We start from the raw sequence: 16,321 nt of genomic DNA on the forward strand, positions 1-16,321 counted from the left end.
ACATGTCAGGGGAGATTAGGACGGCTATCAGCGAAATGCATGCTATATTGTTGCAAGCTATACATGTCATGTCCACTGCTACCATTGTTCGACTACAGAGCGAAACAAAATAGTAATTGAATTATTAATATGAGATGTGTATACATATTTGGTTTTCTTTCACGGATGCCATTCTGAAGGAGATCTGATTGATATATGCATTTCAATTACCCGCAAAGGATATTTCATTTTCCTTTCCTTTCCTTTAGTTTAATTACTCTCAACGTGTCATGGATACTGAGGCCGGTGTCGTCCTCAGTGTCTAGACAAAACGGAATACATTCCCGATGACCAATAGGACAGCTACGCAACCAGAAGATGAAGTTCAGCAGGGGAAAAAAAGAGGGGGGGGGGGGGGGGGGTGGGGGGCATTTTGGTTCATGTTTTCTATGATTTTCCTTCCTCCGCTGCTGCATCAGCATCTTTCATTTCACTGCCTAATCTGACGATATCTTCCACAAGAATCTTTCCTTCTGTTGCAAGGAAAATACAGAAAATAGTAAATCATACTCGGAGTTAAAAGGTTACGACGAATATATGTATATGTGTGTGTGTATATATATATATATATTTTTTTTGGGGATTTTCCATCTACATGTTGGATGCTGCATAAAAAACAACCCCCAACAAATAACATGCGATAACCAAACCAAAATTGCATATTCACGTGATCGGTACATAACACTACAATCAAATCATATTATAGCGGCATCTAAACACTATTCATCCAGTGAAGATGATTGCAAGAGATTCAATGAGAAATGATGGAATTCATCGCTAACCTCTGTCTTTGGAAAGATTGCTTATGAGCTCTTGGATCCCCTCCTTTCCCAGGTGGTCCTTGAGGTACATAGCAGCAGATGCAACCTCCTCAGGAGTCACTTTCCCATCATAATCCCTGACATCAAAATGAAAGATTTGTTGGATAAATAGACACATTGTAATCCTTAAAAGCCACTACAGAGTTCAGACCAAAGTTACTGAGCTAGGGCACTTTTTTTTCTTTCTTTTAAGCTTGCGATGGAGAATTGCAGTTTTACTGCAAGCAAACTCTGGATGCAAGAAGACAAAATGAGCTAAAAGAAAGAGGTTTGCCGAATAATTCAGTGAAGCATGTAAATGGTAATTATCTTGCAGGGACAATAGGTGCAGCAACATTTCCTAACAGTGGCTGGGATACCCGCAAATTCAGATCATGTTTATCAAGCTTATAGAAACATGAACATCAAATAAAATCTATTGCTACAAACCAGTAATAACGTTCCAAGAATTATTTTTTGACTACTTCAACTGAAAAACCTAAGGTTTTCAAATTGAGCCACAAAATTGCCAGATTAATTCCAAACTATCACAAATGCTGTTTGCTCCCTTATCATCTTGCTCAGTTTAAGTCACTGAGACAATCTTCACATATTGAGTGAACAAGTAAGCAGTGCCAAGTTGTGAACCTTTTAGTCGTTTACAATAGCAAAATATTTTGATTGTTGTTTTGTTTACCACCCAGGATATCAAAATGACAAATATGTCTCTTTTCTTTTGGGGGCATTAAGACTTCACAACGAGCTTTTGACAGATTCACAATATTCAGTGGACTCTGTAAGATGTAGTGAAATGTACATCACTAGCCTTGATGTTTCTGGACATCTGCAATTTCAGATATCTAGCTGATATTCAGAAAACAAGTTCTTTAGGCTACATCTGAAGAAATTTCTATGTGCAAGAGATAAAGAGATAATACTATGCAATTTCCAGAGTGACAACGTAAAACCACGACAACCCCCATAGTTTCCAAGATAACAAAAAAACAAACCTATCAAGCAGGCGCCATCGATCTCCAATTTTGGCATCAACATCGTCAATTTCCTTTTCAAGCTTTTGGAGCATGGCATCTACCTGAAATGTGTGCACATCAAAGCAACATCTGAGTTACAACATCCGACTTACATTCCAGTCCAGAACCTCAAAGAGTATGCATTAGTATTCTACAAGAAGAAGACTTCAAATGTAAATAAAAAAGGAAAAAGATGCTAACAGAACAGAAGATTCTTCAAATAACTTACTCTATTGATCAGGGCTGAAGAAATTTTGTCAGAGATAGCTGTCTCAGCAGCTTGATCACTCTCCTCTCTGGCAGCTTTGTATGCCTTCTTAGCTTCTTCCTCACCTTCGGTGCCTTCTTTATCCACCATATTGTTATACAAGTCTATCTGGAAATGGACATAACAGATGAGTGAGGTGGAGGAAATGCAGCTTACCAAAGCCCAAATCTACAAACTCCAACAGTGTAGCTCTTCATCATGAGAATGCCCTAGATGGAGATCCCCAAATAATTGATTTATCAAAGTTTACTAAAAGGGTCAGATACTCGCTTAACATATACGAAGTCTTGTATAAACTGATGAGAGCTCTATTACCATTCTATCAAATCCAAACCAATATTTACCTCTGGCGAGAATGCATACAAAGAAATTTACCCTTGGCAGACAGCTTCCACTAAGACCATCAATCAACAGAAGAAAAAAAAACAAACAGAAAAAAAGAGCACTTTTTTAACAGCATTGCCGGTTTAATCTCCCAGGAACAAGAATCTTTTCCTGAAAAGGAACTAATGCAGTATATTTCCAGCCTATCTAAAATGGATAGAGGTTCCACTGCCTGGGCAATCTAGGAGGTTTGAACCATACCCCTACAAATTCTCACAAGGTTCAAAACGAATAAATTGAATATGCAGATAATGCCAGGAACATAAATATGAATGTCATATACAACAAATTGTTGCAAGGTTCAGAACACATAAATTAAATGTGCAGATGATGCCAGGAACATAAAGGTGAATGTCATATAGAACAACATTGATATCATACAGCAGATAAAAAGGGAAAAATCACCAAAAGCTCATGTGATGACGAGGTTAAAAAGGAAAAAAACAAGAACAGGGAGATTCCACCATATTAGCGAGTCATGTAAAAATCCAGATTGTCAAAAGGAAAAGAGAAAAGTGTTGTCATTCTCTTTTAGGCCCTCAAAATCAGATGTATAGGATCACAAATAAGGAATAAGTTAGTTGTTCCTACCTCCTTTTTGACAAGGCGCAGGAACTCTTCACGCTCCCTGCTCACAGACTGGAAAAAGAAGCAGTGAAGAAAGTAGACAGTAAATTATATGACATAAAAATGTATAACATAAAACAAACAATCCTGGTCCTTACAGATGCAGAAGCTAATACAGCCAATGCACGGCTGAGTTCACAAAGCTGCTCATGTTTCTCCAATGTTTTTGCTTTTGCCTGTTCTCGTGCATCTCTAGCTGTTGGAATACTCATCTCTTCCAAAGCCACATCCTTTTGACTACTAACAGATTCCTTCATCTTGGCCTGCTCCTCCTCCTCCTCCTCCTCCTCCTCCTGTATAATTACTTTATTTAGAACAACTATAAAAAAGCAAAGCATTTAAACAAAGCACAATAAATCTAGCAACATAAGGCTACTATATGAACTGCACAGCCAGAACAGATGCTCAAGACAATCAAATTAAGATCAATGTGTTCCGAAGAATACAGTGAACAGGGTCACCGCCAAGTGCAACAGTAATAGCCTTGATCTGGCAGCTAAGGTACACAATTTTTTATTTGAAAGCAGACATTACATGCAACATTACTGATGGGTGGAGCTGTCTCTGAATTCCCTTCCCTTTAGGAATGTGTAGTGAGATATGATATTCAAACACTGTATCTTATAAATCTAAGCTAAACATAGAAAAAAAGGTATAGAGGACACCACAGAAGCTATAGGGGTGAAAAGAAAAAAGAAACAGAGTGGAAATCATGACAAAGAAGCATTAAAGAATACATCAAAATAAAACTAATAGGAAATGAAATCTATCAGCATAGCTCTCGTGCGCACACATATATGAAGCACACATATCATGCATGTATGTGTAGAATTTTATCGGACTGCAGAAAAATCATTCGGAAAGGGCTGTAACTCCAACAGTAACTGCGAGAGCAAGTGCAGAACAAATAATCAACCTTGATCAGTTCTTCTTGCATTTCTAGGTACTCCAACTTTCTTCTCCTTTCTGAAACTGAATCTTCAGATGGCAGGGCTGTAACTCCAACAGTATCCACAACCTCGTCCGGAAGAGATGAGAGTGTAGCCTGGACAGCTTCCTCAGGCCTAACTTTTCCAGAAATAGAGAAGGCTCTGTAGAGAGTAAGGATGATAAAATTTTAGATTGCAACCATGCTTCTTGAGATAAGTAAGAAAAAATATAAAGCATTAAGTTACCTGGACAATATCAACAGAGAGGATGGGACAGAGCGATTGAGAGACAAATCCAGCCAATCATGCAACTGCAGAGAGAGATAATTATCAACTTTAGAAAGTGGTGAAAAGCATATTCAGGGGAAAAAATCGAGACAGTTTTTATTTATCATGTATACCAGGAACTTAACTTCAGGTCATTGGATGACATCTGAGTTTTCATAGCCAGGTGGGTGAATTAAACAAAGAAGAAAGGTGATGCCAATTAATACTAAAATAAATACCAAATGCTTCAGTTCTTATTGAAAACCTTAAAGAAATAGGTATGATGAAATCTTTTCCTTGTTTACAACAGTACTGTGGCACATTAATTGCGCGGAAACTAGCTTGGCTCAAATCTTTTACTTAGTTATATACAGCTGACACTGAAAGCATAAGCATGGTCCAGGGTGCATGTAATTATGAATTTTGACATTTTTCTTTTCTCAAGTGTACACCATCATCACAGAAGTTCTTCTTCCACATACGTAAAAGCTACAAGATATCAATTTTTGACAAACCTGTTGCCGCATTTCCTCCACAGAAAGCAATCCAAGCAAGCCTCGGTCTCTACATGCTTGACGGAGTTCAGCTTCAGAAAGGGACTCCACACCCTCAGCTTGAATCATCTTATCATCACTCTTGATCCTGCCAGATTCAACAACTTAAAAAGTTTTATGAAGCAAGAATTTAATCAATGATTCAGAGTTTCATGAAAGTTCTTGTCCCCTCATTTTGGGAAGTTCTGAGTGCTCAAATGGGCACTAACTTGTCTGCAAAATATTTTAAAGATTTTAACATGTATGTATCCATTTCATAGGCATTGAAAGTCAGATCTGATGGACATGCTTCAACAGTTTTTTCAAATCATTATATGTAATCAGTGAATTTCTAAATCAATTAGGAAATAACAAACCCATTAAGCTATGAACTGGCTAATCAGGAAAAACCCAACATTCTTCGCAGGTCACGCCATAAGTCTTCACACAATAATTGTGAAAAAGAACAGCTTTCCTAAAAATACCAAAAAAAATAAAATAACAAGAGATATCCTACTCTTGCAGTCTTCTCCGAAGCATATAACGTAGATATGCATCTGTTCCATATGGGCTGATACCCATATACTTACACATGTTTACTAACCGAGGCCTGCATATAACAACCAAAGCAGTACATTGTTAAATCAAGGAAGTCTTAAAAAAAGAAAGGACAGGATACTTTCAGAAATAGTGCTGTGACAACAGAGATGAGGACCTGCTAATGTTATCCAAAGTAAGCTCATCATTGAATAACTTGGCAAAGCCTAAAATTTCTTCATTGGAAACACGGGAACCTGTTCTAACCTGTTTGGAAGGCAGAATGACAACAGACATTAGTTTGCCATGCAAGAGTAGCACATAAAGTAGATGTCTTTCTCTTGCTTGGAGGAGGACAGAGAAAAAAAAAAAACCTTGTTCATAAACTCATCAAGATCTTCCGCTGTCTGCTTTGCTTCTCCACTTCGAGAGGTCTGGACTTCTTTTGCCATTTCTTTCACTGTGTCTTGAAGAAACTTTGCGTATTCAATTCTTGCATTTAGTTTTCTTTTTAATGCCTCCTACAAGTCAAGCATTGTACTTAAATGGTTTGAAAATTAAAGGTGGACAGTTAATATATTTGAACAAGTATTAAGGTAGGACCACCGACTCTTTCCCTACAAAACCATTTGATACAGTGACCAATGGAACCAAAAAGCTCAAAAAGTGTATCTCTACCTGTTCCTTCATCCTGTCCTGGAAGGTTGATGGCAACATGTTTGGAAATAGTTTTAGGAATACTGGCAGCAAAAACTCCATGAATGGAACTATGATGAAAACAGCGAAAGGGACCAGCCTAAATATGTCGGCAGTAGTGCGTGTTAGTTGTTGTCTTTCCCTTCTTGAAAGACCCTTCCCATTGGCAAGTTTCACCAGTAACCTCGAACCAATCCTAACATCAGCCCAAAGTAGTTTTGTACCCAACCAATAGTGCTGCAATGTAGACTTAAATTCATCCTTCCAATGATGAAGCTTCTTAGCCCAGTCTTCCCTAAATAAAGAATAGGGTGTCAATAAGCAATCGACAACTTAGTGTAAACGAAAAGAAACGAGAAGCATAACTTTTAACCTGCTCATAGAAGCAATGGCTCTCAAAGCAGGGCCAATACCCAAAAGCTTAGCCCATATTTTCTGCATTACTGTTTTAGCACTCTTTTGGGACTCTCGCACCTGCTTAGCCTTAGCCTTGGCTTTAACCTCAGTCAAATCTTCAACAGCTTCATCACACTCCTCCGGCGAAGCTTCCTTCACCTGTTTGGTAGCCTGCTGTTCATTTCTATTGTTACCATGCCCATATTCAGGTTTACCAGCAGTTGCTATTGAAGCATAACGTAAAGACTGTGAATAACACCCAATCCCCAAGGAAGAAACAAAATCTCCATTTCTAATTCCATGACCTAAACCAAAAGAATTACGCCTAAGAAACCCTGCTGCTGATGACAAACCACCTTCAATTCTACTATCAGTATTCGCAAACGGATGACTGGTAACCCATCTCAATTCTTGCGAGTCATTTAATTGAGGCAGTCCTAGCCCATACTTGAAACTCGAAAAAACCCGAATCAAGTAATTCGGTTCACTCAAGGAATCAAAGAGGGATCCCTTTCTCCGCAAGATTGCTCTCGAAGCCATTGTTATTAAAACAAATTTCAGTCTCTAAGCATAAACAAACAGTAACATATCTGATACACCACCTGACTTAGCCAGCCTGTAGTTCACAATATTAATATTAATACTAGTTAAAAATAAAAAAATAAAAAAATAATTAAAACCTAATCACATATCACTTACTTTCTCCAACAAAATTAGCTCAGGAAACAATAAAAATAAATAAATAAATAAATCATAACAATTATTTGGTTTATAAAGCATGAAATTAACCAAGAAAAATAGTTGAGATTAAACAAACCTAGCAACACCTCAATGTTTCAATTCATACGAGCAAGGCACGCACTTAAACAAACTCATAAGTGATTAATGACAACAGAATTTGACGATGATCAGGTAATTGATCATGAGGATTTGATTAAAAATCATAATAGAATTAGAAAGAGGAGGAAATGGTTTGACAATTACCCTGCAAATCTGAGAAAATGGAGTGGCGAGAGAAAGTGGAGGCCGAGTCAGTTCGCGAGCGAGCAGGAAGGAAGGAAGGAAGGAAGGAAGGAGCAGGGAATGCTGCCTGGGCTCGGGGGCGCTTGTCTTTCTTTGACAAATAGAAAGATATTCGGGTATATTACCGTGTGAGAGTGGAGCCCGTTTGTTTTCTATTCGTTCGATTAGTGTCTACTGGGATGTTCTAGACTGGACTGAACCGTTGGATTAGGGATTCAGAGGGGTCCAAGATCTTGGCGATGATTTAATTAATTAAAGGGGGATTATGTATGATGGGACTTGGGAGTAATAATTTCCAAAAAATATGTAATTTATTTAATTAATAATAATAAAAGGTCCATTTTACATGTGACGTTGTCTTTTTTTTTAAAAAAAAACAATTACGAAAAAATCACAATAACTTTCTCACGAAATTGTTACTGACATTCTGAAATTTTAAGATTTGATAGATGTATTAATATTACAAAAATCCTTTTTTATTTATAATATTTTTTATATATACAATAAAAAAATATGGTAAAAGTATTTAAGGACATTGTGAATATAAAACAGGTTTTTTAAAATATCTACAAACTCTAACACGGTCTCTGTAATTTGTTTTTTTGTTTTCTTGCAAGAGTTGCTATAATTTTTTGTTTTTTAATTGAGAATAAAATTATATTTTTGGATAAATCTTGATTTAAATTAAAAAAGATTTTTTGTTAAAAAATTAAATAGACTTTGATAATCTCTAACGATGTTCTTAACCAACAGCACTGTGCTGCTATCAGATTAATTAATTTTATAAACTACAAGAACTATATTATAATTAACTCTACATTTTCTTAAACAATAATTGTTTGAAGAATGATTTTTTGTTAAACATAGTAATTAATACATTCCGTATCACACGTGAATATCTAATAAAGAAGTAGCAGCTCCTTACCTAAGGTTATTTTATCATTCACGGATGATAAGTTCAAAGAAAAGGGACAGCGTGCTATGACCATTCTCTTTCTACTGCAGTAGCTCTTGAACACTAGTGCGCTCTAGCCATCTTCCTTTATAAAACATATTTATCTGTCCTGAAACTAGCCGCCTACAGTGAGTGCAACCAGTCATGGCGGCTTCTGTCCCACAGTGCTCCACTCGAATTACAACTCAAACCCCATGTTCCAAACTGGATTCTGTTGGTGGGTTTTCAAGGAAAAGCTCTGGTTTTGTACATTTTTTAAGGCCCTCTGTTTGGAAGAGTAACAATGCTGTTAAGGTCTCCTGTTCCATTAGCAAAGAAAATGGAAGTGCAGTGTCTGTTGCTGATTCTGTGCCTACTGTGACTCGCTCCAGGTCAGTCTTTATCTCTTATCAAGCTCCATTTTTTTGCTCTTTCAATTTTTGCCTCTCTCTCTTGTTTTGGCCTTGTTTTGCTCATTCATGTCAAGATAGTTTTTTTTTTTTTTGGGGGGGGTCTATGTCCGTGTTACGGTGGTTATATAAAGATGTTTTCTTTTCAGTTGGGTTTCATTTAGTATTGAAAAGGTTGTTGTTTTCCCCTTGTTTTGTCGCTTCATTTGTGGGATCTAGTGGGTTCATGTTCTCCGTATGGCTGAAAATGGGAATTTAATCAATATTAATCTTCTTATTGTTTTTAGTGCATTATGTTGTTCATTATTGCTTGGCTGCCATTGTATTTTTTTTAATTGGAATTTGATTTGCGTATTTTGGCTGGTCAGAAATACCTCCACACTAGTCCAATTCAGTTCTTCAGTTCTTTTCAATCGAAAAAAATTGGAGCTTAATGGCTTGGCAGCTATTATAACAATCTTGGTTAGATAATTCAAAATGGAATCTTAATCATGAATTTAATAAGTCTATTGCTTTCTTTTGACTTTTCAGGTTGCAACGGCACACGATTTCAGTGTTTGTAGGTGATGAAAGTGGAATAATAAACCGGATTGCTGGGGTTTTTGCTAGAAGAGGCTACAACATTGAATCCCTTGCTGTTGGTTTGAACAAGGATAAGGCTCTCTTTACCATAGTTGTCTGTGGAACTGAAAAAGTTTTGCGGCAAGTTGTAGAACAGCTTAACAAGCTCGTGAATGTCATTAAGGTGCAGACCCATCGTACTAGATTCTAAATATCTTTTCTTTACAAGGAATACATGAACAGAAACCCAAAAAGAATTGCGTGCCTACCCCCCTGCATTCAATCTGCCCTTACAGACATTTTCTACCTTTTCCCCCTTAACTCGCATGGTAATTCATTTGGATTCATCAGGTGGATGATATCTCCAGGGAACCACAAGTAGAACGTGAATTGATGCTCATAAAATTCAATGCAGATCCAAGTACTCGTGCTGAGGTAATAATGTGGTATTTAGTTTTAGACTAAAAATTGTAGATTATGCAAACTCTGTTTGATGTATTATTTCTTTGATGACCACTCCAATGTAAGCAAGCTAAGTTATTGAACTAACGAGTTCTCTCTGAAGCATCTAGTCCTCCATTGTGTTACAGTTCACATATTATCAGTCATTGTGCATTCAAGTTGCTGATCTCTTTTTATTTGCTTCAAACTTCAGGTCATGTGGTTAGTGGACATTTTCAGAGCAAAAATTGTTGATATCTCAGAGAATTCACTTACTATTGAGGTGACCTTGATCAGATGCTTATTATTCTTTCTGCAACTTTTTTCTTTGTTTTATATCCTATAGCTACGATGCTTAATGTTGACTTAAGCTAGTGATTAGAGTTGGAAATCAGATGGTGTTGGTCACGCTATATACCTAGATGTTTAGGCATTCACACAAGGTAAATTTGTTAAGGCGTTGATGGGGATTTCAATCCTATCATATCTAATTTGAAAAATCTGTCTGATATAAAATTCTAGCACTTTAGACGGGCACTGGTAAATTTTTCAAAGACTTTGTGTAACAGATATCTTCTGTGCAAGAAATTTAGAAGATCATGGTTTGAAACAGTTCACTGTTATGAAAACTTCGTGTGACATGCATTCTGTGCACAGAATTTTAAAGGTCAAGGATAGAAACAATTCACAGCTAAGAAAAACTTTGTGCTGCTCTATAGCTACTCCGGAGTCCAAACCTATGTAGCTTGTAGTGCTGTTCCATGTAATTTTGCAACCTGTTCTTAGCCAGAGAAGATTGTGGTTTGACTGGTTACTGTCAAACAAATGGAATGCAAATCACACAACAATTCCTTTATGTGGCTTCTCTGAGGGAAAGCTAATTTCTACGTGAAATGTACTCTAGTTTATGTTTTTAGGACTGTGATTGTTATATTATCTTCTTGTCTTAGGTCACCGGTGACCCTGGGAAGATGGCTGCTATTCAAAGGAACCTAAGCAAGTTTGGAATTAAAGAACTTGCAAGAACTGGAAAGGTTGAATGGCTCTTTTCTTTGTGTGTTTGACTGAGCACATGCATGGTCTCTTTCTCTCTTTCCTGCATAACTTCAAATCTGAAATTGTCTCTAAGCATCTTCAATCTTCAGAGTTCTGTTCTAAAAAATATATTTACCCGTGTAATTGTGTGCAAGGTTTTTTCACACGTTCACAAAATAAAGATTTAAGTTTCACATCGATTATCTCAAGATGCTTTTGTTGTGTATGATGTCGTGTGTACTGAAGTTTGAATTTCATTCTATTTCCAGATTGCTTTGAGACGGGAAAGAATGGGCGAGACTGCTCCATTTTGGAATTTTTCTGCAGCTTCGTATCCTGATCTTGAGAGGGTTCCATCTGGGGTAGCTCTTGCCAGGAATTCTACTAAAACTGTTGCAGGGAATGCAAACCTATCACTTAATGGCAGCAACTCTTCATCCTCAAAGGTGTAACTTCGTAATTCCAGTTACCAGGATAGATATTCATATGGTGGTTTACCTTTCTATTATCGTCTTTGACATATAGTGCAGAGCGAAATTTTGTTTGCGCAACAATAAGCCATTACTGCTGTTTTTGGGTTGTTAATAATATGTTACTGGACCCATAACAATTTTTTTTGGTGTAAGAATTTGGAAGTTGTTATCAGACAATATTTCATGTTAGAGCATACTAGGCTTAGGATGGTAAGTATGTTGTTAATCTGAAGACAATTATTTATTTAATGGTTTCTTAACTTTCAAACAAGTGATAACTGATATCACCAGATCCCACTGAACTTGTTCATGATTACATATTGCTTGAAGACAGCATGAACTTTTAATCTACTCTGTTCAGACTGCACCTACATGTGTTCTGAGAAGGTTCTTTGGATTGCTTTTTAAATGACTATGATGATGCTCACATGTAAGTTTGGTGGCCACTGTTTGGATAGATGATATAGTAAGTTATTTTTAAGTTTGTGAGCTTTCTGATGAGCAAGATTTTAAGTGGTTTTATTGGTTTTGGCTTTCTCATACTTTCAAAGCAAAAGAGGTAGTGCCCTTCTTTTGGCACCATAACTGATACGCGTTTGTCTTTGCAATGAAATCTTATGCATATAGAGTTTCCAAACCAATACTTTCAATTTAAATGGAGAGAATATCTGCATCACATTTTTCCTGCATTCCTCCATTGGTTTCTGTATGTTGCGAGTTTCTTATTGGATCATTAGTGTGCCAGACTGAATATCTGTTTATTAGTCTTTTTTTCTCTCTTTAATTGAAGGGTGATGTCTATCCTGTGGAGCCTTATGATGACTTCTTGATGAATCCAGTTCTTGATGCTCATTGGGGTGTTCTTTACGATGAAGATGTAAGACTAGACACTCATTTACCTCTCAAAATGAAGTTTTTTTCTTAATTGTTAAACTGAAATTTGTCACTAAGAATTGTGACGTATATGGATAACTTAAGTGATGATGATGAAGTCCAACATATTAGTTCGTACTTGATGCAAAATTTTAAAAAGGTCATCTTCACACTGAACATAATTTGGATTCGGATTTTTTTTACCTTATACCTTTATTTTCAATTTCTTATCATAGTAAACAGTTAAAGTGCTTTTCTTCTGGTTGATCCATTTTCTGCATCACTGAATATAGGTGCTGATGTCAACTTGATTTGACATTTAAAATGAGAAAATTATTGCCCTTCTTGATTGGTAACTTGTTTTCGGAACAGTGGTTTAATTTATGCATGATAATTGGTGAAGATGGCTTATGATAACTACATTCTAGTAGACCTTTCATCTCATATTTACTGAATTTTGTTAGTTTATCTGATTCAATGTTTCAGTCAAATGGACTTAGGTCACACACTTTATCTATGCTTGTGAATAACTGTCCCGGAGTACTCAACATTGTCACTGGGGTTATATCTCGAAGAGGCTATAACATTCAGGTAAGTATGGTCAGCATTTATCAGTCTGGTCATCCTAATTTTGATTATTTATGATGCGTTTCCTATTTCTTTCAACTTCAACCTCTCAGAGTCTTGCTGTGGGGCCTGCTGAAGAAGAGGGACTTTCTCGCATTACTACTGTTATCCCTGGAACAGACGAGTCAATTGGCAAGTTGGTCCAGCAACTTCACAAGTTAATAGATCTACATGAGGTAAGGGGTGGTCAACTTAACATGAGAAAAAAAATCCTACTTTCAGGCTTCTCATTCAGCAACTACATGGTCTCCATAAAATGGTAAAGAAATGAAAATGAACACTGAGTGGCCTTGAAATCACATGGAAGTTGGAAGTGCTATTATGTTACTTGGCAACAAGTATTTTCTGCAGAAAGTGTTTGGTAGAACATGGGAGCCAGATTCATTTCACTCTTATATATGAAACTAGATTTAGTGTCTAAAGTAGCTGTATCATATATTTAAAAGGATGCGATGGTGTCAGGAAGAATCTTGTTTTTGTTCAAAAAATTAGTTCACTTCAATAAATCTTTTTTTAAAGAATTTCATAATCTTGGAGAACAAAGTTTTATACGCTGTTAACACCTACTGTTAATGTAATTATTTCACAAGAATATAATTTTCCTCTCACCTCCATAGAGACATTTGCTAAATTTAGTAAAAAATTAGAAGCCCAATAGAAAATCTGTTTTTTCTTATCTTTTCCAGATTCAGTAAAAAAATCCTTACATTGTTGAACAATGACCTTTTCTGATTGTCAAACTTTGAAGTAATGATCTGTTCTTGCAATAGTTTTTGTTATCTTTTGAATGAATTCTGTCTAAATTACGAAATGGATGACAAAGAAGGTGGTGTTTTGTTCAGGTTCGGGATATCACTCACTCACCATTTGCAGAACGAGAATTAATGCTGATTAAGATAGCTGCAAATAGTGCTGCTAGGAGGGATGTCCTTGATATTGCTAGAATATTTCGGGCCAAAGCTGTTGATGTCTCTGATCACACAATTACTCTCGAGGTAATTTCTTCCCATTGAGGTATTGCAAGAGTGCTGTGTTTCTTCAAGAAAATTTTTTGAACTTACTGGAACGATCATTAGCCATATCAGGATAGGATTTGGCAGCTCCTACCTGTTGTCTAGTTTTAAAAAATTATATACACAAGTAGAGTCTGCCTCAATCTAGGTTGATGTAGATCACAAGTACTTCGGAGCATCTCAACTTATTTTTACTTTTGGTTTTTGTGTGGAATGTTTGACAAACATATTTTAGGCAAGGTTTAGCGGGCAAACTGAAATATCAGTTGGTTGGTCACTTAAGGTCTTTTGATGAAGGTAGTGGAATTGGTGGATATGTGGCACTTGAAAGGATAAAGATGGCACAGCAGAAATTTAACTGGACTCGTGTTTGGGGTTTATGCAATGATCTTAACTTGCACGTGTCAGAGTATAGCACCCTCATATACCATCTTACTTCATTCTAGTATTTTAGCAAATTGAGGTACCTTTGCATGAGATTTTTTTCTTTCTTTTTGAAAATCTACTTATTTCCATGGAGACTTAGACTACCTTGTGGTTTGGGGTACAGAGGCTGAGCTGGCTAAATAGCTATGTAGGGTTTACCTGCTCCTTGTCTGAATTGCTGGGTCAGGGTTCCTTGCCATAAAAAAATGTAAGATCTCTGGAAGATTGAAAAAGATTGTTGTTCTTGGCTTCTTGGATTTTTGACTATTTGGGAAGTTTTTGCAAAATATTGTTATTGAGTCTCCCTGCAGCACTGCAATCCCCTAAATCAAATCTTCAATGCTGTTTATTTAGAGTTTTACTTGGCTGGCTATTCTTTTCAACCTTTTTTAGTCATAGCTAAAGATATCTGAAGGAGTGTGAACTTGGGGTGCCGAGATTACTTGAACAATCTGCTAAAATCAATCAACTATCAACTTGATATGCCACATTACTCTGGTTACTTGCACTTTGCACAATCTGCTAAAATCAATCAACTATCAACTTGATATGCCACATTACTATGGTTACTTGCACTTTGCAAAAAAATAATCTAGAAACTGAGAGATCATTTCTTTTTGCATTAAAATCAAGTTAGAGTGTTGCACTAGGATGCTGGTAATTGCACGCTATTCAGGAGCTCCACATTTATTTCTATGACAGTGTTACCCTCTCTTAATGGGTTTTCTCCATCTCATGTTATTTGTCCTTCTTGTTACTAATGCTCTAGCCATTTGAATCTATTGCAGCTTACAGGTGATTTTAATAAGATGGTTGCACTGCAGAGAATATTGGAGCCATATGGGATTTGTGAGGTCTGTCTTCTGATTCTTAGCTTTAAATGTTTTTGCCTGAACGGTGCAGGACTTGGTTAATTTCACAAGTCACTGAAACTCATAGATTTATTTTCACGATCAATATGGTAGTTCCATATGGCCTCTTCATAATTGTTTACACAAAATGTTTTCGATCTGTGGATTTTAAGTTACCATTAATTCAACGTGGTAACAACTAAGGTGTCTAAGGAATGTTTTGAGCAAAGATGACTTCTATCATTGAGGGTGGTTTACTCTGCAATTGTTTCAGATTTGAAGACATTAGTAATAGAATTTAACTGCTTGCCAGAATTCAGTTTCGTTCATAAAATTATTGGCCATAACAGTTTTCTTATCTTGTTTCCATCTTTCTTGAAGGTGGCACGGACCGGGAGAGTAGCATTGGTGCGAGAGTCAGGCGTGGATTCCACGTACCTACGTGGATTTCCTCTTCCACTGTAACTTTTAAGAGTTAAGACTCTTAATAGCTTCTTATCAACTCTAGATTATCTCACTAGGCTTCTTTTCCCGCTCTGCTATGTGGTTTCCTTTTCCATTGCCCTTTTTCCAGATAGGGAATGGAAGGAAACAAAACCGAAGTTTCCCACACACTCTGGGGCTGTTTAATTGCGGATCAACATGCATGTCGGGTTCAGGTAGAGATGGTGCTTTAGGTAGAGGAACGGGCAAAATCTTTGTTCTTGTTCATCGTCCATTCATACTGTTGATCCTTTGTACCAATGAGTTAAGAGGAGTGTCCTGTCAACACTTGAATCAGTAATTACCATGTAGTGCCTTCTTATTTTCTTGCCACGATTCGATTAACAATTACAGATAGAAAAATGATGGTATACTAAAAAAAGGGACAAATAGGGAACAGGCGTATACAGAGGGCAAATGCATAGTTGTGCGTGCTAAATACAAAACCATAACACAGCTGGAAAATGCTATGCATCTTCATGTCACTTTTTATCTATAGGACGTTAAGCTATATGTCCAAGAGGCAATTGTAAATTCCAAGAGAAGTAATCCACCCCCCATCCCCTTCCTCTTCGAGGGGAACCTTTCATGTATAATTGGTGTTTCATATATAGAACTCTCAAAAGGGCGATAAAAGGGGCCGTTAACGCGCGCGCTGATCAAG

The 16,321-nt window shown here is 36.8% G+C and overlaps 2 protein-coding genes across 7 annotated transcripts; one reads left to right on the plus strand and one right to left on the minus strand.

Moving 5' to 3' along the window:
• Window positions 1-101: 101 nt before the first annotated feature.
• On the minus strand, window positions 102-7,656 carry LOC7462121 (uncharacterized). Of its 4 annotated transcripts, none has more exons than XM_052455314.1 (15): window positions 7,492-7,656; window positions 6,485-7,123; window positions 6,094-6,406; window positions 5,790-5,936; window positions 5,594-5,682; window positions 5,396-5,488; window positions 4,861-4,987; window positions 4,325-4,389; window positions 4,066-4,240; window positions 3,248-3,430; window positions 3,114-3,161; window positions 2,100-2,246; window positions 1,850-1,932; window positions 822-937; window positions 102-512 (listed from the first exon to the last, which is right to left on the minus strand). In XM_052455314.1, the coding sequence occupies exons 2-15, from the start codon at window positions 7,045-7,047 to the stop codon at window positions 427-429; spliced, it is 2,235 nt and encodes a 744-aa protein (XP_052311274.1). In that variant the 5' UTR covers window positions 7,048-7,123; window positions 7,492-7,656; the 3' UTR covers window positions 102-426. The 4 variants fall into 4 exon arrangements, with proteins under 4 accessions (XP_052311274.1, XP_052311273.1, XP_052311272.1 ...); XM_052455313.1 differs by having other exon boundaries at window positions 3,248-3,433; XM_052455312.1 differs by having other exon boundaries at window positions 3,248-3,439.
• Window positions 7,657-8,477: 821 nt separating this feature from the next.
• LOC7462122 (acetolactate synthase small subunit 1, chloroplastic) lies at window positions 8,478-15,990 on the plus strand. 3 transcript variants are annotated; one of them, XM_002311234.4, is made up of 12 exons: window positions 8,478-8,856; window positions 9,406-9,619; window positions 9,787-9,870; window positions 10,091-10,159; window positions 10,827-10,910; window positions 11,181-11,357; window positions 12,175-12,261; window positions 12,744-12,848; window positions 12,938-13,060; window positions 13,727-13,879; window positions 15,112-15,177; window positions 15,556-15,990. In XM_002311234.4, the coding sequence occupies exons 1-12, from the start codon at window positions 8,630-8,632 to the stop codon at window positions 15,637-15,639; spliced, it is 1,473 nt and encodes a 490-aa protein (XP_002311270.3). In that variant the 5' UTR covers window positions 8,478-8,629; the 3' UTR covers window positions 15,640-15,990. The 3 variants fall into 3 exon arrangements, with proteins under 3 accessions (XP_002311270.3, XP_024462335.1, XP_024462336.1); XM_024606567.1 differs by lacking the exon at window positions 15,556-15,990 and adding an exon at window positions 14,448-14,531; XM_024606568.2 differs by lacking the exon at window positions 15,556-15,990 and having other exon boundaries at window positions 13,727-13,898; window positions 15,112-15,183.
• Window positions 15,991-16,321: the final 331 nt, after the last annotated feature.

The sequence above is a fragment of the Populus trichocarpa genome, chromosome 8 (assembly GCF_000002775.5).
Source record: "Populus trichocarpa isolate Nisqually-1 chromosome 8, P.trichocarpa_v4.1, whole genome shotgun sequence".
In the NCBI taxonomy this organism is placed as follows: Eukaryota; Viridiplantae; Streptophyta; class Magnoliopsida; order Malpighiales; family Salicaceae; genus Populus; species Populus trichocarpa.

Excerpts from the sequence above, each read along its gene's own strand:
- LOC7462121 (XM_052455311.1), bottom strand. The coding sequence starts at position 7,047 with ATGGCTTCGAGAGCAATCTTGCGGAGAAAGGGATCCCTCTTTGATTCC. Across the intron at positions 6,407-6,484 it reads GCCATTGCTTCTATGAGCAG|GGAAGACTGGGCTAAGAAGC; the intron begins GTTAAAAGTTAT and ends TTCTTTATTTAG. Across the intron at positions 2,247-3,113 it reads TGCGCCTTGTCAAAAAGGAG|ATAGACTTGTATAACAATAT; the intron begins GTAGGAACAACT and ends GTCCATTTCCAG.
- LOC7462122 (XM_002311234.4), top strand. The coding sequence starts at position 8,630 with ATGGCGGCTTCTGTCCCACAGTGCTCCACTCGAATTACAACTCAAACC. Across the intron at positions 9,871-10,090 it reads ATCCAAGTACTCGTGCTGAG|GTCATGTGGTTAGTGGACAT; the intron begins GTAATAATGTGG and ends TTCAAACTTCAG. Across the intron at positions 13,880-15,111 it reads ATCACACAATTACTCTCGAG|CTTACAGGTGATTTTAATAA; the intron begins GTAATTTCTTCC and ends AATCTATTGCAG.